The sequence below is a fragment of the Vicia villosa genome, linkage group LG1 (assembly GCF_029867415.1).
Source record: "Vicia villosa cultivar HV-30 ecotype Madison, WI linkage group LG1, Vvil1.0, whole genome shotgun sequence".
In the NCBI taxonomy this organism is placed as follows: domain Eukaryota; kingdom Viridiplantae; phylum Streptophyta; class Magnoliopsida; order Fabales; family Fabaceae; genus Vicia; species Vicia villosa.
This window is the reverse complement of record NC_081180.1, coordinates 63733192-63760844: the sequence shown is the minus strand read 5'-3', so window position 1 is coordinate 63760844 and position 27653 is coordinate 63733192. Positions and strand designations below refer to the sequence as shown.

At 30.9% G+C, this 27653-nt stretch overlaps 1 protein-coding gene across 1 annotated transcript; it reads right to left on the bottom strand.

Moving 5' to 3' along the window:
• Positions 1 to 1172: 1172 nt before the first annotated feature.
• On the bottom strand, positions 1173 to 5002 carry LOC131639635 (serine/threonine-protein kinase SRK2I). Its single transcript, XM_058910122.1, has 9 exons — positions 4555 to 5002; positions 4176 to 4250; positions 3995 to 4096; positions 3829 to 3882; positions 3596 to 3688; positions 2846 to 2938; positions 2099 to 2203; positions 1917 to 2015; positions 1173 to 1755 (listed from the first exon to the last, which is right to left on the bottom strand). Exons 1-9 carry the CDS (start codon positions 4729 to 4731, stop codon positions 1462 to 1464), a joined length of 1092 nt encoding a protein of 363 aa, XP_058766105.1. The 5' UTR covers positions 4732 to 5002; the 3' UTR covers positions 1173 to 1461.
• Between the last annotated feature and the right edge of the window lie 22651 nt (positions 5003 to 27653).

Genomic DNA, 27653 nt, shown 5'->3' with positions numbered 1-27653 from the left:
ATAGTCGTCAATAAGGCATTAGCCATTATCGTTGTAACAAAGCATCGAGGGCCTTGATCACATGCATGTGAACAAGTGAACATTTGAGATTAGTTGGTCATTCTCGGGGTAGTTTTAATCATTTTATTGCATTAATTTCACCTTTAATCCCAAAGATTATTCGTTAACCAACACTAACCCTTATAGATCTCCTGCTTAAGGGATTGCGGACTGAGATATCTTTCCTTAACCTCTTCGCCCTTACAAGTCTTGTGTTTGAGAGCTATGGACTGAAACAGATTTTCTTAACCACTTCTCCCTTACAGGCTTTATGCGTTAGGGGTTGTGGTTTGAAATATCTTCAATCAAGCTCAATTAAGAGATCAACAAACAAGCTCATCGAAAAAGAAAGTCATCGAGCCAATAACTCCCCAACTTGTAAGCAACTTGGGAACTATATAAATAAGAAGGGGCAAGTTCACATGTCGAACACATGGTCAAACTCGCCCCACTCCCTTCGGTGCCAAGTCTCATCGGAGGACATGTCAAGCCACGTTTTTAAGTAAGTCTAATAGGACACTCTTAATCAATAATAAAAATATTCATGGGCCTAAAAATATTCGTTGTCTATGGTTTAACCGCATCTCATACATTAAAAGAATGATTCACCCTATTTATTCCACTATTAAGTCAAAACTCGGAGGCATATAGCCTAGTTTATAGGCATTAGAACCGGTCTCTCAGTCTCTCGACAAGCCTCTCTATGAGACAACCATGTCTATAAATATCCATACAAACAAACAACTAGGTAGATTCATTCACTATAAATATCCATACAAACTAGGTAGATGCATTCACTTTTTACACATCAGAACCTAAGGCTAAGTTGTCCCATAACACAAGCAGGGTAGTAGTATCTATTGTCCAGGGTAGTATCTATTGTATTCTGTACAAACTTTGTACAAACTTAGTTGAAGTTTACACAAATATTAATATGGATTAGAAGAGGTGCAACCATTAACTATATTTAGCAAGCAAAAGATCAAATCACCGGTTACACCATGCATACTCGATCGAAGGAAGTGTCAAATGCTTACATGGAGTAGGTGCATACTGCATATAATATAAGAATGGACATGAAACATGATTCACCTAAAGCCAGCCAAACTGGCCAGAAAGCAACAAAAATGATATTGTAAATATAATATATTAAGCAAGTATTCACCAGGAAAAGTGAGTAAAGGACAACAATAATATCTTTTCCCTTAATGAGTAATCCTTTTAGCATGTACGAAAACACCCCAACCCCACTTCTACAAAGGCAATACTCTTAAATTGATGTGGACGTAAGAACCTCCATGAAGCACGCGCACATAAAAATTAACATGTACTTCTTTGTATTATACATATACTAATCTACAGAAAATGCTGGCACCACATATTTTTCTTCCCTTAAGGCTGAAAATGCCATAAAGTTCAATACTAGTAAATGGCATACACTATCTCTCCACTGCTATCTATATCAAGCTCAGATTCATATTCCAAATCATCAAATTCATCGTCCATATCAATGTTATCTGCCATAAACTGGTCTAGAGAACAGGTTCCAGCTGCTGGTATAGTAGCTTCTGAAATTATCTGCATGATCGTATCAATGCTCTGCATAGGTTGTTCAGGCTCTTCAAATTGGTTACCCATTATCTTCTCATCCATCAGGTCCATGGGAAGATTCGTCAGAAACCATTTATGTTTCCAGATTTCAGGCATGGTAATTCTCTGTCAAGGACACATACAAAGGCATAAGATACATGCAAAAGATTTTGACTAGAGAGAGATGAACTTAAATCATAAAGTGCAGTTAATAGGGCTTTGGCCCAGTACAGTAGTCTCAAATTTATGCATGCAACATTAAGTCACTTATTTGACATTGAAATTACCTCTGCAGGGTCAAAAACAAAGATCCTTGAGATAAGGTGGCGGCACTCTGGTGATATTTGAACGGCGTCTGGAATGGAATACTGGACACTGAGTACTCTCTGCAAAGAAGCAACCACAAATGATCGGTTGATCAGACACTACTCATGAAGAAAATGAACGAATATCTTAAGATCCAACATACCTGTATTGTCTTCCGGAAATCCTTTGGCTCGTTAGGATCTTCAAAGGGATACGATCCCACAAGCATCACGTATAAGGTTACTCCACAAGACCAAACATCTGCAATCTGATATTAAATGCAAGATAACATAACAATATTTTATTTATAATTACACTTAGAAAACAGATTTCTTTCTTGATCTGCCAAAAAGATACAACTACTAGAATAAGAACCTTGAACAATTTTTCAAGCACAAAATAGAACATACCTCCCTTCGCTTGATTGATATTAATTAAAAATAATAATAAGACAATACTGTAAACTGTCATGAATTCTGGCTTAATGCCTTTCTCATTGCATTTGATACTATATATAATAGTGTCGGTAATTACAATTCATAATGACTAACAACAACCAAGTCATATCCCACTAAATGGGTTCGGCTACATGGATAAAAATGACACAGTTCTAAACAGCCAACAAAGTAAAGAATTTTTAACTAATGTCAAGATCTGAATTAAATGGAGATGACAACCAGAAAAGAAAAATGGTTTTGATCTGGGCTGTAGACCAAAATGACCATTGGATTAGGTGAAAACAGATTGTCTACAAAATTTCATGGTTTTAGTTTCTTACAACGAAAACAATCAAGATTTCACTAGCATACAAACTATGACAAGTTGTTGTTAACATAATTCTTCATTTAATCAAATGAGGAAGTAATAGTTCTACGCAAAAAGAATAATACCAAGAAATTAAACACTCTACCTTTCCATCATACTCTTGTCTCAGTAACACTTCTGGAGCAATATATGCAGGAGTTCCCACAGTTGATTTTGGTTGTGAATGAAGCACTGAAGACTGAAAATCACATCAATAATCAGATTGCAAGATATAACAAATTAACAATAACGTTAAAAACTTAATTAAACTAAATAGAGTTTCAAGAGAAGAAAATTGAAAAAAATAATTAAAAGAATGAGAGTAAAATACAAATCATAGGTGTTTAGATTCGATTATTTTGGGGAAATATATTTTCCCAGCTTCCTGAAAAGGGCCTTTTTAAAAAAAGACAAGCAATTATTTCCATAAAACTAAGCTGAACCAAACAACCGTCCAAGTGTTCATCAGAAGTTCTTTTGCCTCCTTTCACGTGGATGTGGATTATCACACCGTTCATCACTTGGTAATAAATGGATCATTACATTAGTTTTTTAGTGAAAGCTATATGTGAACAGCTTACAAGCTTACAGCTTTTGACAAGCTAAACTCTAACACACAGGAATGCAAAATGAAGCAGAAACTACTGAACTTATAATTTAGTAACTTAAGGAGCTATCGAATACAATCATTTTCACAGTCCAGATCGGAAGAACAAAAGCAACAAAAAGCTAGAAAAAACGCTCAGATGCAGGAAGTAGCTGGTGGTAAACATTACTCAACCAAACACATCCCAGTAAAATGTATAAGCACAAAACTCACACCATGAAGTACTAGTGAGGTAAACATATCTCCTACCTTGGAGTAACCAAAATCACATATCTTTAGACGAGGAGTCGGGCTTCCATCCAACAAAGTATTTTCCAACTTCAGATCCCGGTGGCATACTTGCTTCATGAAGAGACACATTAAATACAAGACCGATGCATCAGGCATAACATTTAGAAAATCGACTTGTTACCTATACTAAATTGCAGTGTAGGGTAAACATGATTCAGACCAAACAATAGAAAATAGAAAATTTTAATTACCATTGCATGGCAGTAGCTGACCCCAGATATAAGTTGTTGAAAGAAGAAACGAGCCTGCATCATATCAATAGATTACCATGTAGTTTAGTGAACATCTCATAAGTACAAATTCATGTTCTCTATGGATAAACAGGTGCTGAGAAAGTAAAAAAAATCAAACAAAAACCTCGTCCTCAGAAAAATGCCCAGCATTGCTGATTCGCTCGAAAAGTTCTCCTCCAGATGCATACTCCATTACAATGGCAAGATGAGTAGGTGTTAAAATGACCTGATTGAAATTTTACACGGCATCATTACACATAAATCTGATTACCCTTCTTCCTATAAAAACATCAAAATGTACTAACCTCCTTAAACCTAACAATGTTAGGGTGTCTCAGAGACCTGTGGTTTATGATTTCTCTCTTCACATTTTCATCAATCTGTGACACACAATAACATAAAATTATAAAAAGAAAACAAAAATTTAATGAGTATTAACCCTCATAAACATAACTCATCTATAAAAAGAAAAAGAAAAAATTTTACAAAATGAAAATGAAAAAAATAGTACTTAAAACAAAAACGGAAACACAAAACATGATATAAATAGCATCCACGTCACGTAAGCAACAACTAAAAACTCACCGAACAAACAATTAAAGCAAAAACGATGATCATGTGATAAAAAGAAAAACGTGAAAAAGATAAAATTTCCAAAACAAGAGGCAACAAAAAATCCAAAACCTTATCACCACGTTCGATATACTTGACGGCAACAAGCTCCTTAGTCTGCTTATCTTGCATCAACCTAGCAACACCGAAATTTCCGGACCCGATATCACGGACTAGATCGTAACGGTCGCTGTCGTGCATGATCGGCATGTCCATACCCGGTCCAACCGTCATCGCAGCCCGATCCATTACAAAAAAACGAAAACCGATTAGAGAGGGGGGTGTTTGATTTAGGGAGGTGCGATTAGAGGTGGAGAATGGAAAACGGCATCGTTTAGGGGAAGACTTTTTGGAGAAATGGTGGTTTGTTTGTTGGTGATGGAAAGAGATAAAATATTTGGATGGATTGGGTTGGAATGGAAGCGACTGCGTACGAATTGGTGAAAACACGGAGTGGACGAGAAAACGGCGCCGTTTTGGGTCTGTGTTTTAGGTGACGTACTTTTTGGTTCTTCACTCGTAAGCAATCTTGTCTCGTTTCTATTTTTCTCTCCATTTTTTGTTTTTTAAAATAAAATATTGTATTTGAAGTGTGAAACAGAGAATAAGAGAAAGGGAAATTACCGGGAAGGTTGGTTTATCCGTTTATGTGTTTGAAGTGACATTACATTTAACAAAATTAATGTGTCACAGTGATTTTGTTAAAACTCTCGAATGTAATTTTTGCAGAAATTCACTTCACTCCAAAATGCACTAAGGACAAGGATTCAATCCATATCTATAACTATAGCAATTTGAGATCAAGTTTTGTTCGATGGCCTAAATATTCAACACTTCCTCTGGTCAAATATAAAAGGAGATTTGGATTTTCTTATTAATATTTTCTTTAAAAGAGATTCTATCTCTTTTTTGTGTAGCTCTATGCTTCATTTTTATATATATATATATATATATATATATATATATATATATATATATATAGAGGAGGGATCAAATTACACCCGAAGAGTTACACCACGAGTTACACTCGTTCAATAACTACATTTCGAATTAATATTTTTTAAATTCAACCGTTGGATTGAAACATAATATCATATAGATCATACCTATAAAGTTTGAGCTTAATCTATAATGATTTACTATACGATCAAGATATCCAAAGATTAACGTCAAAATGAGCTTTCATATGACGTTAATTTTGATGTAATTCAATGACATAGTAAATCATTATAGATTAAGCTCAAACTTTATAGGTATGATCTATATGATATTATGTTTCAATCCAACGGTTGAATTTAAAAAATATTGATTCAAAATGTAGTTTTTGAATGAGTGTAACTCGTGGTGTAACTCTTCGGGTGTAATTTGATCCCTCCTCATATATATATATATATATATATATATATATATATATATATATATATATATATATATATATATATATATATATATATATATATATATATATATATATATATATATATATATATATATATGAGGAGGGATCAAATTACACCAACAAGTTACACTAATTGTTACACTCTTTCCTAACCATTGATGATATTTTAATCTAACGGTTATTAAAGGACCTCTTTTGGACTCATAATTCACATGATTCTTTCTAAAGATAGTTTACTCTATTTTTAGTAATAAATAAAAAAATGATTTTCTAAATATTTAATAAATCAAAAAATTAGATTTCTGAAATACTTATAAAAAAAGTATTGATTATTAATAAAAAAATAGTTTCTTCTTATTTTTAAAATAATCTCACTTTTTGTTTTTTTTTATATTAACTTTTATTATATTCAACTAAAGCAAATAATGAATTATGATTTTAAATATTTCTTAAAAAATCATAATTCTTAATAAAAATAGATTCTTTTTTTTTTAATTTTAACCGAATTTATTTTTTATTTAATTTATTTTAAATAAAACAATATTCATCCACTTATAATGCACAATAAAACTTATAAGCTTTTAAACAAAATTTAAAAATTGTATTAAAAAATATAAAACGAAAAAAACTAAAATAGTAAGTAATGTGTATATAATTATTAGGTTGTAAATTGGAAAAAAAATATAAAGTGAACATTTGATTGAAATTAATTTATATCATTTATTTATTTATTTCATTCAAAACTAAAACATTATATACTCTTTACTCATTGTTAGTTTAATTTTCTTCATACAAGTTTTGAATATTATTGCATATTATATTTAAAAAAGTATTAGTTGAATTTATATAATAGAACTTGATTCAAAGAAAAACGTGAATAAAATTTTGTTTTGTTTAGAAAATATTATTATATATTAAAATTCAGTTTTTTTATTTTTATTATCCATTTAAAAAATATTTTTTTGATTTTATTATAGAAAACAATATTTACCCATTTAAAATACACAATGAAATTTATAAGTTTTAAAATAAATTAGAAAATTGTATTGAAAATATTAAAGAAAAAAATAGTGAATAAAATGTACATAATAATTATGTTGTAATCGAAAAAATTATCACTTATTATAGAAAATGTACATAATAAAATGTACAAAATCATATTAAAAACACTAAAGAAATTAAATAAAAAAGAAATTCATTTAAAATTATAAACAAAATCTATTTTTATTAAGAATTATGATTTTTTAAGAAATATTTAAAATCATAATTCATTATTTGCTTTAGTTGAATATAATAAAAGTTAATATAAAAAAAAAACAAAAAGTGAGATTATTTTAAAAATAAGAAGAAACTATTTTTTTATTAATAATCAATACTTTTTTTATAAGTATTTCAGAAATCTAATTTTTTGATTTATTAAATATTTAGAAAATCATTTTTTTATTTATTACTAAAAATAGAGTAAACTATCTTTAGAAAGAATCATGTGAATTATGAGTCCAAAAGAGGTTCTTTAATAACCGTTAGATTAAAATATCATCAATGGTTAGGAAAGAGTGTAACAATTAGTGTAACTTGTTGGTGTAATTTGATCCCTCCTCTATATATATATATATATATATATATATATATATATATATATATATATATATATATATATATATATATATATATATATATATATATATATATATATATATATATATATATATAACACTTATTTCAAATCATAATTATTGATAATCATTAATTCAACGGCTTTAATTAAAATTTTATAAAAAAAATTATTTCCAAAAATAATTAGATTAAATGATCAATTAAAACTGTTAGATTAATCAATAGTTAAGATTTTGAGTAAGTATTCAACACTTACTCTTTGAGTAAATATATCCCTTATATATATATATATATATATATATATATATATATATATATATATATATATATATATATATATATATATATATATATATATATATATATATATATATATATATATATATATATATATATATATATATATATATATATATATATATATATATATAAGAATTTATAAATAAATTAAAAAAAATTAAAAACCAATTATAAATATTAGAAAATAATATTAATAATTTATTAATTCTGTAAAATAATTTATAACTAATACAATTTTATTTTAAAAACAACTTATAATAAAATTTGGATGGAACATTTAAGTTTTGGTTTTTTTTAGTCATTAAATAGTTAATTAAAGCTCGATTCATCTCAATTATTTTTTATAAAATAAAACTCGTCTAAATTCTTTAAAGAATTGATTTTTGATGGAACAAATTATGACTAATGGAAGCTTCACATGATTATCATTTTTAAGTTAATAGATAGCAAAATTTGGAAAGCTTTCACAATGGATAGACACCTCCTACGATTAAACATATGATGGTTTTAAATCTGTGAAATAGAGTTGTTCTTGGAAATTATTGTGTCCTTTAATGCTATTTAAAATAGAGTTGACAAAAACATTTTAAGAATCATTAACATACACTAGTGCTAAAGAGACATAGAAAACTCTTGAAGTGGCTCATGAGAAAACTTCAAAAGTTTGGATTTCAAGACTTTAACTCTTCAACTCTTCAACACTAAATTTGGAAACTAGAAGATATTTGAGGAAACTATTGTTAATTAAGTTCAATGTTCGTCTCTGTCACATTGTCAATAACTTTTTTGCTCTCGATGAAAAGATGTCTAAAGAGAACCTTGTAAGAAATATTTTAAGATACCTACCAATGAGGTTTGACATGAAGTTTACCGTCATTGAAGAAGCACAAGATGTCTCCACATGATGAAGGCTGATGAATTTGTTGGCTCCTTGCTTACTTTTGATATTGTTATTGATGACAAACCTTAGAAGAAAAGTAAAGGAGTAGCTTTTAAAGCCAATATCACTGATCATGGAGACCAGGTATCTAATGTCTAAGGATGTAAGTGGATCAGAAAAAACTAATTAAATTGACAATCCAAACCAAACCAAATTGAACCAATCCGATGAAAACCGAAGATGGTTTGATTCGATTATTGGTTTTATATTTTAGGAACCGCCAAACTGATGAACTGAATTGATGGCTACAATTATCCTTTTTCGTGTTTCAAGTTCTCTTGCCTTGTTTTCATCTCTTTTTTAAATCTTTTTTGCTTCTTTTTCTTCAATAAAATTTCTTCTAGTCTTGTTACAAAATGGTTTTGATATGTATTTAAGGTTTGAATCATGTTAATTTTGCTGTATGAATTTTTTTTGCTGTTATTGTAATATTTTATTTTTTATTGCTTTGTATTATGGATTAAGTACAACTTGTAAGTTGTTTGAAAAGTAAAGTATGAAATAGATGAAAAAGATTATATGGACGTATTGTTTACAAAACTAATAGATAAGATATATTGAAAAACATGATAGCGGGGAATACACAAATTAATATAATGTTTGAAAAAATGATCTAAGTCGATAAACTAAACCAAACCAAACTGAACCATTTTTGAAAAATACTAAAAATTGAACCAAGTCAAACCGATGAAGATATTATCATTTCGGACTTTTTTTAACCAAAAATGGTCTAAACTGAACCTATTACACCCCTACTAATGTTAGTGATGAAAATATTATTGATATGCTTGCTAAGAATTTTAGCAAGGTTATAAAAATACTTGATAGAAGATATAGGAAGAATGTCTCTTCAAATGTCAATGACAATCAACAATAGAATTCGAAGAGTGGTAACTTTCAACGTCGAGGAAGAGACGGTGAAAGACAAAACTTTAGCTATCGTAATAGATCCAAAGGAATCCAATGTCGTGAATGTGAATGATTTGGGCATATCCAAGCCGAATCACCTAATTTTTTGAGAAAACAAGGGAAAATCTACAATGCCACCTTTTTGGATGATGAGTATGACGAAGGAAATGAATCTGATCAAAGAAGTAGTATTGTGACATTTACTACTCACATCAAAGAAATTTCTAGTACTGAGTTTATCTAGTGCTAATGTATTTCCTAATGTATTGCTTGCACCTTGCTCAGATTTTCATCTAGTGAAGACTGGTGCTTTGATAGCAGTTATTCCAAACACGTGAGGGGTGAAAAAAATTATCTGACAAATATCAAACCCTAATCTAATAATTATGTTTCTTTTGGTGATGGTACTAGAGGAAAAATCATTAGAACTGTTTAGTTGGAATATTCTAGTCTTCCTCGTCTTAATGTTGTGTTGTGCGTTAATAGCCTTACTGCTAACCCCGTTAGTATTAGCCAACTATGTGATCAAGAATTGAGCTCAATTTTACTAATGAAGAATACATGTTTACAAAAAAAAATAATACACTTAACTCATGAAGAGTTTCAAATCCATTGACAATTGCTACATATTGTTACTCTCTGATAGGAATTAACCTTAATCTTGTATAATCTCTAAAGTTAAAGAAACTAAGATGTGACACATGAAGCTTGGGCACCTAAATCTCAGAAGTATGAGGAAGATTATCATTGAAAAGGCAATTATTGGCATACTTGATATCAAGATCAAAAAAGGTAAAATATATGGTGACTGTCAAGTTAAGAATAAAAACAAGATATCTCACAAGAAGGTGCAACATCTTACCAGTACTCGTGTTTTTTAATTTCTTCATAAAGATCTTATAAAACCCGTGCAATTTGAGATTCTTTGAGAGAAGAGATATGTTTTTTGTTGGATTGATGGCTACTCCGTATACACTTAGGTTGAGTTTATTTGTGAGAAGTATGGCAAGGTACAGTCCATATTCATACTGACTGCTAATAGAGAAGGAAATTCGATCCAAAGAGTAGTGAAGAAATTTTTCCGGGTTATTACATCAATATTAGGGTGTATTGAATGTTTAAAATCATACAAAATAAGTGATGGATTCCATAATTGTTATTGTTAGAGATGAGTAAGGTGAAGTGATCATTGATAAAGATGAATATCCTGGTCTCACTAGATAAAAAACCAAGAAATATGTTCTAGACAATATGGAGAACAACATGCACTTTGATGAAGAGCAGTGAGATTTAGATGATGATGAGAATATTGTTTCTAAAAGAAAAAAACCACCATCAAGGGTCAATAAGAATCATCCTATCAATAACATCATAGGAAACTTGGATGAAGGAGTTACTACACGAAGAAAATAACTAGATAATTACATAGAGATTGTATCTAATGTGCTTTATTTCAAATATTGAACTCAAGAGTATGAAAGAATCCCTCAATAATGAGTTTTGAGTCAAAGCTATGCAGGAAGAGCCTGTTTAGTTTGAGAGAAATGAAGTATGTGAGTTTGTTCCTAGACCCAATTCTACAAATATCATTGGCACTAAATGGATCTACAAGGATAAGTCTGATTATAATGGATATGTTACTAGAAATAAAGTTCATCTTATGGCCCATGGATACACTCAAATCGAAGAGGTTGACTTTGTTGAGACTTTTGCTCCTTTTATCGTCTGGAAGATATCAAATAATTACTTGGTTTATCTTGACTCCTTCAATTTAAACTCTATTAGATGGATATGAAAATTTTCTTCCTTGATGGGTACTTGAATGATGAATTCTATGTTGAGCAGCAAAAGGAATTTATTAATATATGTCTGCCCAACCATGGCTAAAAACTCATAAAGACTTTCTACATCCTCAAACAATCTCCTAGGCTTGGTATGAGAGACTCAAAAATGTCTTACTATGAGTGGTTATTTTCAAGGAGAAATTGACAAAAACTTATTTGTGAAGAAGGACAATGGGAATCTTATGATAGGTTGGATATATGTTGACTAAATTTTGTTTGAAGGGATGTTAAACAATATGGTGGATCATTTTTTCCAACAAATGTTTAGTGAATTTGAGATAAGCATGGTTGGCAAGTTTACCTATTTTCTTGGCTTCCAAGTGAATCAAATGGAATGTGGTATCTATACTTTCCAAAGTAAATATGATAAGATCATTGTGAAGAAGTTTGACTTTGAAAATGCATGACACGAATGCACATATGTTGCCACTCATGTCAAGTTATCAAAAGATGAATATAGAATCTCTATTCATTAAAACCTCTATATACGAGTATGATTGGTAGCCTCGTATATTTCACTACTAGTCACTCTGATATTAACTTTTTAGTTGGAGTGTGTGCTCATCATCAATATAATCCTAAGGTTAGTCATCTCACTTAGGTTAAAGGAATCATCAAATACATAAGTGGAACATATGATTATGGAATTTTGTACTCCTTTGATATGTTGGTGGAATATTGTGATGCTGACTGGGAAAAGGATGCTGAAGATAGGAAAAGCATATCAGTTGGATGTTTCTTTCTTGCAAAAAATTAATTTTCTTGGTTCAGTAAAAAGAAAAAATTTGTCTCCATTTCACATGCTCGAACAAATAAACAATTGGTTGATATATTCACAAAATTTCTTGATGTTATTCAACTCGAGAACTAAGCATATTGATATTCATCATAATTTCACCAAGGAACTAGTTTAAGATAAGAATATCACCCTTGAACATGTTCGAACGAAAAAACAATTGGTTGATATATTCACAAAAAAGTTCTTGATGTTATTTAAATCGAGAATCTTCTATCAGTTTTAGGTTTTTGCATTGTTACTTTATAAAAATTATTGAAATTTTGGCAGAATGAATTTTATAGAGCCCATTAGGATTTTATTGGCCAATACTTCTCAATAACCACATCATTTTTCCTTTTCCATCCAGCGAGAAGAAGTTATTTTGTTTAAATATTCAAAATGCCCTAATTTTTTAGCTTTCTCTTTTTGCACCTCAAGTATAAACCTGAACTTTCATTTTCCCATGAAAAATTGGTGAAACACTTTCCAAGCATGGTGGGAATAATAAAAGGAACTAATACATATGCAAAGTAGACATAAAAAAGGACTGAGAAAACCATTGTTGTTACAAATGTGCATGGCATTCAAATAGAGGGTGTAACAATTAGAGGAAAGGTTGATGGTAAGTATGGAGGTATTTCTTCTCTCACCAAACCTATGGAATTCGAACGGAAGACTCTAAAGAAGGCACCCGGTGGTATCCCTTTTTTCATGTCCGACTTAATTGGTAATGTCTCTAAAACTCTCGGGAACATTGAAGCAGACAACAAATCTGATGCGAGTCGAAATCCATCATCAACTGCTGATAATATTGAGAGTTCTCTGGCCAAAGGGCCTCACGAGGTTGCTCAAGGTAAACATTATGAAATTGTTAGTGCTAAAGAAACCACTGCTATTATTAATGAGAATCGGAATGTAGTTGATCAGATATAGGGCATAAATGATGTTATTGATAACCAAAATGACTCTGACGACTTAGATCATACAATAAAAGCCTTTAATGAGTGTGATAATCCTCCTAGTGAGAATGTGATCAATGATATTCTTAATTTTCATGTTCCCACCATTAAAACTAAGCCTAATAACCTTATGCATAACGCCCCCACTTATTATGATCCTAAGGAGGTTAGTGAAGATGTTAATGAAGATGTCAGTAAAGATTCAATAAAAATGTTAGTGAAGATGTTAGTAAAGATGTTAATGATGATGTCAATAAAAATGTTAGTGAAGATGTCAATAAAGACGTCGAGGATGATGTCAATGAGGAAATCGATAAAGATGTAAGTGAAGATGTTAATATTGGTGTCAATGAGGTTGTCAATCAAAACATTGTTCATAAAGTTCATGTTGCTAGAAAATCCTCTAGAAAAGAAGAAAAAAGTGTCTGAGTAAGAATTTTTCTGTCTTACTTAGTTGGTTATAACAAGAAAAAGAAATAAGGTTATTGCTTATAAGAAAATGGTTGTGGATCAAAATAGAAATAAATGTTGAAAAGAAGAAGAAGAAGAAGAAGAAGACCGTTGAAAAGAAGAAAACAAATGTTTATATGAAGAAGAAGAATAATAAGAAGTATGATAAAAGAAATCATACAAAAATTACGAACAGAAAGAAGATTTCTCCTAGAACCACATAGCATATTGTTGAGGGACATGTCACTAACATCATGGGTGACATTGAAAAAGATGATAGTTTTGATGAAAATGTTGCTTCCTTTTCAGTGTCTGCAAGGAGTCATATTACCAAGGATTTGATTCATGAGGAAAATGGTCTACAAAAGATCATCACCACATCTACTACAAGAAAGACTGTGTGTGAAAGGTTTATTAAGATGTTCGTTACCCACTCTACTAGAGCTTCTTCATTGCGACCTACTATTATTGGAAATAAAAATGATGCAGTTCTTGCTCACCAGTCTAAGGATGTGTTCAACTATGGAGATGAAGATGTTGATGATGGCATGGATGAAGATGTCTCTGACAATGACTTTATCACTCACTCGCTTTGATTTTTTCTTTGGTTTGGTGTTCTTTGTTGTGTGGATTGAATATTTACTTAGTTTGGTTGTATATGTTCACAATTTTATGGTTTGATTTGTTTAGACTATTGACATCTTGTTTTTATCCCTTGGTACTTTTGAAGCAAATAGGGGGAGAAAAGGAACTTGTGAATTCTTATGGTGTACTTTCTGATTATAATGTTATTTGATTGTCTGAATCTTGATGTTAGCCTTATGTTCTGACTTTCTCTGTTTCAGAAGTGTTCAATATTAGTTTTGTCTTAAAATAGTTAAACTGTGAGTTTTCTATTACATATGGACTAACTTCTTTTCATCAACAAAATGTTAAGCAAGATGTCTTGAAAGTTGTTGAGACAGTGTGGCTCTATTATCCACTGGTGCATTATTTTTTTAAAATATTTTGTTTAATTCCAGATTGCGTGCTCTACTTATAGTGTGATTAATTTTAGAAAGATTTATTTCATTCAAAATCTGCATGATTCGTTTCGAAAATATTTCCTATGAAAAGAATTAATTTGTTACATAATATGTATGATTTGAAAATATTTAATACGTTGAAGATTGAATATGATATGCAAGAAAGATTTAATTTTCTAAATATTTGTAAATATTTGATATGTTGTAGATTTATTTGTATTATAATGAACTTTCTGGCCGGATTGTTCACTATATAAAAAGATGAGTCTCTCTTGTGGATTAACAAGACAATAAGAAATATACACATTGAGATTAATTGTTCGAGTATAATAGTGTGTTTTGTTTGTGTAAAATTGTGTCCTATGTTATTATTACTCCTTAAAAGAGATAGAATTTTTAGTTTTTATTGTGAAGTTTATGACATCTATAATATTGATTATTACATATATTTGAGATAGTGTTTAAGTAGAAGTAAGAGGGTTAGAGATTCAGGAAAATCTGAGTTAAAATTTATTAAGGGTGTGTTTGTTTAAAAGTTTAAAAAAAATATTTTCAAAAATATAGTTATGTAGTGTAATATTTTCATATTTGATTCAAGTTTTAAGAAATTATTTTAAGATATTTTTTATTTTCAGAAATATTATTTAAACATGCTTTTTCTCAATTTATTTCAAAGATTAAAGGGTGGGAATATAGCATTTTCATGAAAATAAATTCAACCAATTATAACTTCTCATTATCACTCACATTATTTTTATTTTTATTTTATTATAATTTTAAATTAAACAAATTTTACTATTACTCCTTCAAAATTTAAATTTCTATCAGAATAATATTTCTAAAAATAATAATCATGAGAATATTATTCTAAGAAATATAATTTTAAATCTTGAAACAAACGCATCCGGATAGTAGTAAAAAAATGTTATTGAACTGAAATAGTTTAATAATTTTTTTATTTAACTACTACCGTTCAGACATAATTAACTAGTACACCAAATTAAATTATCAATTTTCATAGCATCTTGTCTGAATCAGTACTTTAATATTGTGTGTGACATATTATTGTTGACAAAACAAAATTTCAATTTCTATTAAATTAAATTAAAGGGTAATATTATTTAATATAATAAAGCAAAAGGAGTATTTTGGCAAGTTTGCCAAGTGTCACTCCCTTATGTATTCTAACATTTTTTTCCATTCTATTTATAGTAATTTCTATTATTTCTTTATTTATTTTTTATTTAATTTATTTAATTATTTGGTTATATTTACTTAATTATTTATATAACATGAATGGTTTGAAACACGTGAAGTTATAATTAGTTTCAGTATTGAGAATCTCAACAATCCCTCATGAATGATACTTTTATTTTTCACGTGAAATAATGAGTGGTTGGACCATTGGAAAGATCATCGGTCATTCAATAATTGTTATTTGCAATTTCCCATTCTTATTTTATGTTAGGTTCTATTTTGATTCTCACGTTTTAAATTTATTGGGCTAAAAATAATCAATGCAAACATACCCCAAATTCACTCATTCCTCACACTATAAAATCATACCTTCACTTCATGCAAGTCATATACAATTCTCATAACAATCTTATGCCGAAATCCTCCATCATCCTCTCCACTCCCAAATTTAAAATTCCCTCAACCATTAATAATCTGCTCAACCATTCACCATAAACCCCAAACTCAGAGAAGTTGAAGACAGGGAGAGTCCAGATCCGGAAGCAAAAGCAAGAAGATGTAGAAAAAAATAAGAATACGTACCTTTTTTTTTTCTTTTGCTTCCTTCGATTTTGTTGTCGTATTTTAAATTTTGCATCCGCATCCAGGCCATGTAATTGTAACAGTAAAATTATATAATGGAATGAATCGTAGAGAAGAGAGAAACAGAGAAAATGGATGTGTGATGGGTATAAAAGAGAAGATAGGTTTTATACGGTACAAACACAGAGGATTTAGTTTTATTTGTATGGTTTTTTTAATTGATTTAATTTAGCTTTTAATTGATTTTATTGGAATTAAAAAATAGATTAATTGGATTAATGAGAGATACATGGACTCCATAGCTATTTTTTAGAGAGAAACATGTATATTTTATTATTTTTTTTCCTTTTTTATTGCAGGAGAGACTTGGGCTTTTCAATTAATTTTTATTTTTATTTAAGTATAATATTTAATGGAAGGAATGAGGCACTCTTTTCCCCTTTTACAAGATAGTTTTGTTTTTATTTATTTTATTTATTTGTTATTTATTTAATTTTATTTATTTGTTTTTATTTAATCTATTTATTTGGCAGTCTGCATTCTCCTATATTTCAACTTTGAGCCATTTTAACAAATGGGGCGCTCCTTCCCATTTTGTAGTATAGTTTTTTTATTTTATTTAATTTATTTTTTATTTATATGATTTAATTTTGTTAGTAAATTTTAATTATTAAAAAATCCATAATAACTCTGTAATTGGTCTTTTGTTTTCCTTTAAAAAATAATAAACAAACTTTTTTGAAATTATTTCAGATTGTTTTCGTTATAGCAATTAAATATTATAATAAAATATTTAATTTAACACATGAAAATTTTGTCTTACTAATTTTCTTTCGTCTTTTATCACATGTAAATACTAATTTTCTATACCATTAATATTTGTATGATAATATAATCATTATTATTATAAATTTTAAATCAGTTCAATAAATTTTTAATAAATAATAATAAATAATAAATTAAAATTATAAGTGTTTTTTAGATATTATAAAATATTTAACCCGTGCCTCGCACGGGTCTATATACTAGTATGTTTAAATCTTAATAGAGCATAGTGCAATTCAATTAGGAGAAAGATACTTTTTTTTTTATATTTACTTCTCAAAACACGAGATTATATACTTTAAAGTGTAATTCAAATTTCATTCCTAAGAAGAGAGTGTAATTCACTCTTAACAATACGCGTTACGTTCATTTATTTTGTTAAAAAAGCGCTTTTGATTAATTAAAAGAAAAAGTTGTGGATTTAATTAAATGGGGAATGAGTTGGGTGAGTGTTACTGTCAAGGTACGGCAACAACCTACTACCATTAAAAAGTTTTTGGCTTCTAGTGATGAATAGTGAGAAGAAAAAAAGTGCTTTTGAGCTTTAGCTTATAATGGGATAGATAAGAGGACGATCTCGTGGTCAATGTGGAAATTTATGAGTCATAGAGTGTCACGCGGGAGTGATGAGAATCCGTGAGTGAGTGGAATTACGGTCAGTGTTTGTCAATCATGCTTTATTACTCTCTTCAATGTATGGATGAAAAAAATAAGGTAGATGACTTTTGGTTGGATTAATGGATTATGTGGTCAATGAGGATAAGAATGTATTTATTGTCTAGATAGGAATGTCATTTTCGGTTTAGAAATATAGGTGAGATGTTTGAAATGCAAAACAAGGAAAAGATTGTGACCTTAGATAGGAGTATACTATGCATAATTCCCACCACACTCATTATAAGTTATATTGATTAACCATTAAAGCTCTAATTGGTGGTGTATAGAAGAAGCTATATGTCTTGTTCAATTTGAATTAATTATGGATATATGTGCTTATCGAAAAAAAAAAACTATGGATATACTCATTATTAGTAAAATTGATTATGCTATTTAGAATTAATTTTATTTAAAATTAAAATTTATATTTTTCGAGTTTTAACATAATTTTTTCAGTGAAATTTACAAATCAATTCAATCTATTCAAACATCGACTTACTTTTAGACAAAATCAATTTAACAAATTCAATTCATTATAAAATCAATTTTTTTTATCACAAAACCACACACACGCTAAAAATAATTGAATGTGAATTAAACGAATCTTTTCAAGTTCACTAAGCCTCTAATAGTGTCAGAAATATTCAAATGTATGTGAAATTGAATGATTGTAGAGTCATACAAATGTAAGTTAGAAATCTCACATTATTGAAAAAAAAGAAGAGAAAATTGAGCAATATATAATGAGATGACTTACAAATCTAACGCCTTAAAATTTTAAGGAATATATCGTGTCTATAGTACTTATGTGTTTACCTAGACAGAGGTTAATGATCCACTTAAATATCCATTGGTAAGGTAAGACAATCGCCTTCAAAGTCAAATACAATCAAAATGGAATATTTTCTCTATTGTATCGATCTACCAAGATCAAGACACAATTAAGAAATTATTTGCTATATGGGAGGATTGTAAGGTATTTCTCAAATACCTGCCTATTTTTCTTTTTACACTAGACATGTATATAATTACAAACTAAGTCTCTACTATTTTATAACAGAACCCAAAAACTTCTTAGGTTAACAATACAAACATAATGCAGGTTATTATTTATTACACTTTTGATAACTTTTGTTGTTCCCGGTAATGGATCATCATAACTTTTAAATTTACTCTTTTTTATGAACTCCTCATTTCATTAAATTAAGGAAAGTGTTTATGAGGAAACAATTGCTAATGATTAAAATATCGTCACAATAAGCATTGCATATTACCATGAATCTTGCATTTTAACTATGATATTTGTATTGTTTATTAAATTTCCCATTATACAACAATTTTTATATTGCTAATTTTTGTTCAGGACATGTAAATTACTTCAAAACTTAATCCAGAATCAGTCACTCTAAGTGTATGTTTGGTGGGGCGTTGGATTTGAGGCAGATTTGGTTTGGGAGAAGCTACCATGTGTAGCTTTTGCGTGAAAAGTCTCAAATAATTACCAAAATGCCACTGCAGACGTGCTTTTGCCATAAAAAACATTGTAACAAACATATACTAATTATTTCAGCAAAGAGAGTTGCTCAACATGGGTCAAGTGAGTCTTCAACTTTATAAGAGTTTGGCGAAGAAGAATTGTCATCAACAAGACTGCATTGCAAACATGTCAAGTTGGAAAAGAAATAGATATGTTGATGTTTATTCAGTCCCACCTAATGACTTTGTTCTTTATTCATAATTGTAACACGATTAAATAAACCTCTACGTATTGCCCTCAAGAAAATGAGTATGGAGTGATCCAATTTGTCCTACTTTTAAGGCTTGCCGCTCTCAAGGAAATAATTGGATAAGCAATTGTTTCCTTCCTATCTTAAGGCTTGCGACTCTATAGGAAGCGACTGAAGGCTTCTGTCGCGACGTGAAAAATACCTGAGCAAATGAACGCTCGAAATTCAATGAAGTCGCATCCAAAGTTTATTTTTAAATGGGAAAATATCGATAAAACCCTAAAAGAACAAAAATATGGTCATCACAATCAAATTTAGGTTCGAAAGTCGATCATGCACGAGGATGGTAATAGCATCCCACACATTTGTTGTACTAAACGGGAACTATTTAATTAGCTTTGCGAATAAGAGTGTTTTCATAAGGTATTTTGATTTTTTTCTAATTATTACGATGTACTTACAAGAAGGAAGTTGGTGCTTATTCAGTCCCACCCAATGAATTTGTTCTTTATTCATAATTGTAACACGATTAAATAAACCTTTATGTATTGCCCTCAAGGAAATGGGTATGGAGTGATCCAGTTTGTCATACTTTTAAGGCTTGCCAATCTCAAGGAAATAATTGGATAACCGAAAGTGTCCTTCCTATCTTGAGGCTTGCCACTCTCTAGGAAGCGACTTAGGGATTTTGTTGCAGCGTGAACGCTCGAAATTCAATGAAGTTGCATGTGAAGTTTATTTTTAAAAGGGAAATGTCGACAAAACCCTAGAAGAACAAAAGTATGGTCATCTTAACCAAATTTAGGTTCGGGAGTCGATTATGCGCGGGGATGATATTAGCATCTCACACATCTGTTGTACTCAACGGGAACCGTTTAATTAGCTTTGCGAATAAGAGGGTTAGCATAAGGTATTTAGATTTCTTCAAATTTTTACGATGTATTTACAAAAAGGAAAAATAATTTTTTTATTGGGGTGCAGCTACGTAGTTCTGGGTATTTTTTACGCTGTAACAGCTGGCGACTTTACTGGGGATTAACCAAGGTAATTTGTGAAGAAGGTCCACTAAAGAAGATTTCCAAGAGAAACTTACTGGGAGAACATTCCCTGGGGATGCTTCAAAAGAGGGTGAGTTCCGAAAATCATCAAAACAAAACAAATAAGATGAGAACCGATAATCCTCGGATTCAAGGGCAGGTTCTGGAAATTCTCATAATGAAATAAGTGTGACATCCAGAAATCCTTGGATTTAAAAGGCAAGTTACGGAAACCATTGTAACGAGATGGTGGGTTCGGGAAATCCTCAAAACAAAATAGATGACATCTGACAATCCTTAAATTCAAAGGGGGATTTCTGGTAATCCTCAAAACAAAATTGAAGGAATATGAAAATCCTCGGATTCAAAAGGGAGTTATGGAAATCCTCGTAATAAAGGGGTGAGTTCTAGAAATCCTTAAAACAAAATGAGATAACATTCGACAATTCTCGAATTCAAAAGGACGAGTTTTAGAAATTCTCAGAATGAAAGGGTGACATCCGACAATCCTCAAATTCAAAAGGGGAGTTACATAAATCCTCGTAACAAAATGGTGAGTTTTGGAAATCCTCATAACGAAACACGTGGCATCTAGCAATCCTCATATTCAAAGGTGAGTTATGGAAATCCTCGTAACAAAATGCTGAGTTCTAGTAATCCTTGGAATAAAATGAGAAAACATCCAATAATCCTCAGATTTAAAAAGTGTGAGTTACAAAAATCCTCGTAACAAAATGGTGACATCCGACAATCCTCACATTTATAGGGTGAGTTATGGAAATCCTTAAAATGAAAAGGTGACATCCGAAAATCCTTAGATTCAAAAGGTGAGTTATAGAAATCATCATAACAAAATGGTGAGTTATGTAAATCCTCATAACGAAAGGGTGACATTCGGTAATCTTAGGATTTAAAAGGTGAGTTACGGAAATCCTTGTAACAAAATGGTGAGTTCCAGTAATCCTCTAAATAAATGAGATAACATCCAGCAATCCTCGGATTCCAAAATGGTAAGTTTTGGATATCCTCAAGACGAAACAAAATAAATGACATTTGGAAATCCTCAAATTCAAAGGGAAAGTTATGGAAATCCTTGTATCGAGATGGTGATTTCTGGAAATCCTCATAACGAAAGGGTGACATCCAGAAATCCTCGAATTCAAAAGGGGAGTTACGGAAAATCCTAATAACAAAATAGTGAGTTTTGGAAATCCTTATAAAGAAACACATGGTGTCACACCCTAATTCCCAACTCGACATAAAGTAAAACAGTTCAATAAATAACTCAAACAAGTAGAGTGTCACGCATGGTTTACCAACCATAAAAATAACCAACCAAAAACATTTTCAATTATGCAGCGGAAAACAATAACGTCTTGACACAAGTCTCGTCAAACACAAAATCACCAAAACAGTTCAACAACACCAAAATGAAATAAAACATGCAACAATGAAAATAGAATAGCCCGTCCCCCAGTGTTGCATATTAGAGTGACTCCACTAAAGACCCGAAAGAGATAAGCAACTAAGAGGCATCAACGTGATCCTCTACTCAAGCAGCTACTCCTTAACCTGATCGTTTGTACTCCAAAGGTGGACATACACCACAACAAACAAATAGAGGTGAGAATATGTTCTACAAATGTTAACGTTCATAAATTTGATAAAGGATAAATATGCGTAACATGTCAACATATTTGCACTTCTCACCCTCATCACCAATCACCAACCAGCTCATAACTCAAGTACAATCATCACCAAACACAATCACATACGTCACCAATTATAATTACATTCATCCCTAATTATAAATACATAAATATATATGAAGTTTCTCTGAGGTTGGCATGCATTTTGGTAAAACATACTGAGCAAGAACATGTTGAAAGAAATGCAAGATGACCTAGCGTTCAGACTTCAACATGTCAAACAAGATGTCACAACATGTATGGTATGACATCCTGTCTGCAGAAGTTGATCTGTCAAGTGAATCAGGCGTTTTCATTGCTACAGGAATCTCGTGTTTCAGCTACAAAATATTCGGGAATAATCAATTAGCTAATGTGTTATCCAAGATTGATTCAATCAAGAGATTTCCACACTTTCTATTATTGGAGACAATATAGGAAAGTTTGGATTGAATACCTATTTTCTTGGAGAACAAGTAGCAGATATTTGGCAGCCTCTTTGATGCGTTTTTGAAGCCCAGTCCAATCAATGTTAAACTTATAAATAGAAGGGTTGTAACCTAGTTTGAGGTGGAAATGATATTTGTGTTTTTAGGGTTATAGGAATCCTTATTTGTTGTAAGTTCCATATGTGTGCATTCACAAACCTGTAAGTGTTGAATGTTGTGTGATCTCCAAAGCTGTTTAGTAAGGAGAATAGTGTCGTTCTCATAAGATTTTAAGCATTGAGAATTGTGTGTCTTGGAAGAGTGTCTTATACGGTTTATTGTTTGTGTTATTTTGTCACAGGGTGTTGTGATTGAAGGTATTTGAGGAGGTCCTCATACCTAGGTGAGTCTTAGGTAGAAGTCATAGGAAGGATAGTGATTAAGTGAAAAGTTGTAAACAGGGGAGTTTAGCTTCGAATTGATACTATTGGATATTGATTTCATCATTGGCTTGGTAGCCCCCAGAGTAGGTGTGTTTGTCATTGAACTGGGTAAAAAATTCCTTGTGTTGTTTATCTTTCTGCACTATCTTCATTACTGCTATTGTCTTGTTCCATAATCGTTAAACAACAGATATTTGTGTCGTGACATCTCATTCGACATCACATATCTGATACTAGAATTTCAATATATATATATATATATATATATATATATATATATATGCAATTTACTCTTCACCTCATCACCATATGCACGTGTTTTCAATCCTACTCACCAATTTGGATGTCAGACTTATATTACTGAACAATCCCATCACCATTTTGTCACCAACCCTTAACTCCGATATACATACTGCATGAAAATATCACAATAATGTAATATGTAAATCATCGCTAATAATTTTTATTTGAACCAAATACTTCACCATAACGAACACCACATGATAACTCACCAATATATGTAATATCATACACATCACAAATACAACATCATAAAATTCACCACCAATAATTTTATACACATGACATACATTACCATACATCAACACTAATCATATAATAATTAAATCATCACCAATAAGTAAATTTCGTCACAACATATTCAAAATGACAATCAAACATCAAACCCACGAGAAAACAACACAAGAAACCGACTCGGCCACTAAAAAATGGCCTTTGGTGCCCGTGACGGTCTGTTTGTCACTAAGGTGAAGATCGTTTGTTAATTTATTTTAACTGTAACTCTCTAATTTCCAAAAATAAGCTATGAACCCTAAAACTTCAATTTAAAATTAAATGACAAATATGTATAATCAATCCCAAAAACCTTAGGGCTTTTATTCCCTACATGATGTTGAACTAAATGGTATCAAGTTTTGTTCAAATGGGTACACAAATAAGTGAGTAAAAGTTTGAGTTTTACCTCTTTGAAACTGAAATCAAAGCATGTAATGGAGGTGTTACAAAGCAAGTTTAATGATCTGAATAGCTTCCCTGGACCTCAAGGAATGTATTGATGTGCTTAGAATAGATTGGAAGCTTATGAGTCTCCTTCCTCGACCTCAACTACAATTGAGCCAAATGAAAATGGTGAATGATGATTCTGTGTTTACAGATGTGAAACAGGTGTTTAGGAAACTTCTATGAAGTGTATAAGAGGTGTTTGAATGCTTAGAAGGGTTCAAGATAGTCTGTATAGCTCAACTCGAATCTATGGACCAAGCTTCAAAGCAAAATTAGAGGGTGGTGATTTTGTGGTTACAAACCTAAAGTGAGGGTCTGGACAGTTTCTATGAGGTGTGTGGAAGATGTTTGAATGCTTGTTTGACACTGAACAAGCTTGGAATTCAAAATTCACTAGTTTGTACAAGTGACAATTTTGAAGATTTTGGATGGGAGGATGACTTGGAGATTTGAGGTGTGTTTGATGCAAGAGGCTTTGGTCTCTATTTACTAGCAATAATTAGGGTTTGTGGGTGAAGAAATCAGATCAATTGAAAGTCACATGTGAAAGTTATCCAACTTTGCTTCTTGGTGAAGGAACATGAAAGTTATGGTTCCCATAGTGAAGTACAACCTTTAAGCATGTTTGGGAGAGATTCTTTTATAGATGGGAAGCTTGCTTGTTGTGTTTAGATTGATTTTGATGTAGAGCAAACAAGTTGGGAGCTCAAGGAGAGTGAGCTTTGTGAATAAAGTAGCTTTACAAGAATGGAAGTGTAACCTTTAGCCTTAGAATGGAATGATCACTTGGACAAAGCTTAGAACACTTGGATTATAGCTTAAAAGCAAGTGTAATCCTCTGATTACGGGGTGTTAAACAAGTTATAGGACTTGTCTTTGCTTGATTCTTGCATAAACACTTAGAATTTCAAGTGTTATGGTGCTCTATTCACAAATTCATATCTCTTAGCTCAAGCATTGAAATCTTGTGCTAATGGTCTCTTTAGAAAGCCCTTGAAACACTCTTCAACTTTAGTCTTTGGTTCTCCTTCAAATTCATCTTAGATCTTGGTGAAAAATGTCCATGAAGTTGAGAAAAAACTAGGTCAAAACACTTAGAATTTTCCTAAGTCTTTTTTTGGAAACTTCATGATCTCATAACTTTCAAATGATTCATTTTTTCGGAAAAAGTTATATGTGACAAAGTTATTTATTGGATCAAGATCTACAACTTACATGTTGGAAGATTTTTCAATTGCATACTTGAAATTAGAAGTTACTTGCCCAAGAAGTTATAGCTAAAATACTTGAAAATACTTAGAATTTTTCTAAGTCTTTGAATTTTCCAACTTTGACTTTTGTTGACTTTTTTATTCTTGATTGATTTTCTTGATTTTTCTCGATCAAATGAATTAAATAATCATATGTTAATTATTTTGATCTTTAAAAGTCAATGGTTGACCAAATTTCCTAAAAGTCAAAGGTAGTCTTGAACAGTTGACTTTTTTCAAATGAATTATATTTTTGTGATTTTCTATTGAATCAAGCTCTCCTGTTCAAATGAATGACATGAGTGGATTATAATGTTGTATTGGAGATCCTTGAATCATAGTTTGAGTTGTGGAGCCATGTCCTGATTAAAAGTCAACTCCATAGATGAATTAGGTCAAAAACCCTAATTTGTACACCAGATGAAATTGGAAGTTGTTGATCTTGAATTGAGCCACTCTTGGACTTTGATTTTGATGGGGATAATCATTTGAGCATATGAGAATGCTTGAGCTCCTTTGTGGGTCCTAAAACCCTAATCTTGCTTGAGCCTATTGATCAACCGCCTACCTTAGGAAACAAGCAACAAGCAAAACACAATTTCTTTTTTTTTGTATATTTTTGTTTGTAAATGAAATATAAATAATGATGATGATGATGATGATGATGATCACACTATGCACACAATGATCTAAGTGGATGCACACTCTCCTAAGCAATAAGGACCAAAATTAGGGTTTTGTTTCTCTCCAAGAAAAATCAACTTCTGATGCCTCAAGTGAATCCCATGGCTTCTCATATGATCCAAAGCATCCTCATGCCAAGTTTCAAGTCCTGATTCGAAAGATTACTCACTCAATGGCCCTAACGATCGATAATCGACTGGTCGACTTAAAAGTCAAACTATGGTCAAACCACATTCAAAACTCCTGATTTTTTGCCAACATCCTCATATTGAAGTATCATTCACCATTTGATCAAGAATTGATCATGGTTCATCAAGGAAAGATCAGAAATCAACAATTCAAAAAGTTTCTAAATTAGGGTTTTGCATAGGAAAAGTCAACTGAACTTTGACCAGCCATAACTCTCACATGGAACATCAGAAATTTTCCATCCAAAGCTCATTTTGAAAGAAATTTGATTCTATACAAAATTGTCTCTCACATGCCAAGTCCAAAAATGCTTCATTTGAGAGATATGGACCAAAACATTATAGGTCCTTTTCAAAAGTCAACAAAAGACACTTTTTTCAAAAGGACATAAAATGAGCATGGAAACGAATTTTGACATGAGACCAAAGACACTGGTTATAGGACTCTCTGAGGTTTCTAAAAAGTCTTAGAAAACTTCCATACCTCAAAAATTGAGGGAGATATACCTTGTCAAAGTTGGGTTATTTTTGAGGAAAAATTTGAAGGGAAGAGGTTGAAAAATTCAAAAATTTCCAAATGGGCTTGCATCCTTGTTGTTCTATCTTCATTATAGGCCCATCCACGTGATAAAGACAAAAACTTCCTATTTTTATATTTTTACCAATTATTTTATGATTTTAATTCATTTTTAAATCATGATTTAATTATAAAATATGGAAATAATGGAAGATTTGTTTTCTCCTCAAGTTTCAATCACCATTGATCATCAAAATATTCAATATTTATTATAAAATTCGTACATGAGCTAATTGATTGAAAAATATTGAGATTTGGCCAATTTTAGAAACTTTAACAAATCAAATTTTCTCAATATGCAAATCTAAGATTGAAGAAGATTTGATTCAGTTTCTGTTGCCCTAATTCATCCATTATAAGTAGCAAACATTCACAGATGCAAGGATTACGAAAATTGGCAGCCAAGAGCATCAAAACCGGAGTTCAAAATTCATACAAAATTCAAACTCCAATTCTTGGCTACAAGGTGATTCAAGGCCCTTTGTTGATCTCAATTCACTCCTGGACCTCTAAAGAACCTCTCCCGATCGATTTCAAGCACTGCATCACCAAGAACACTTCATTATACCCCACGGTTTGTTCTTCTAAAAATTGGTTGGATTTGTGTTTTTCATGCATCATTAATGTTATTCGATTGCATATTA

What these genes read in the sequence shown, in the direction of transcription:
- LOC131639635 (XM_058910122.1), bottom strand. Translation starts at nt 4,731, where the DNA reads ATGGATCGGGCTGCGATGACGGTTGGACCGGGTATGGACATGCCGATC. An exon ending in GGCATTTTTCTGAGGACGAG is followed by an intron (nt 3,883 to 3,994) that starts GTTTTTGTTTGA and finishes GATATGATGCAG; the next exon opens with GCTCGTTTCTTCTTTCAACA. An exon ending in TCAGCTACTGCCATGCAATG is followed by an intron (nt 3,689 to 3,828) that starts GTAATTAAAATT and finishes CTCTTCATGAAG; the next exon opens with CAAGTATGCCACCGGGATCT.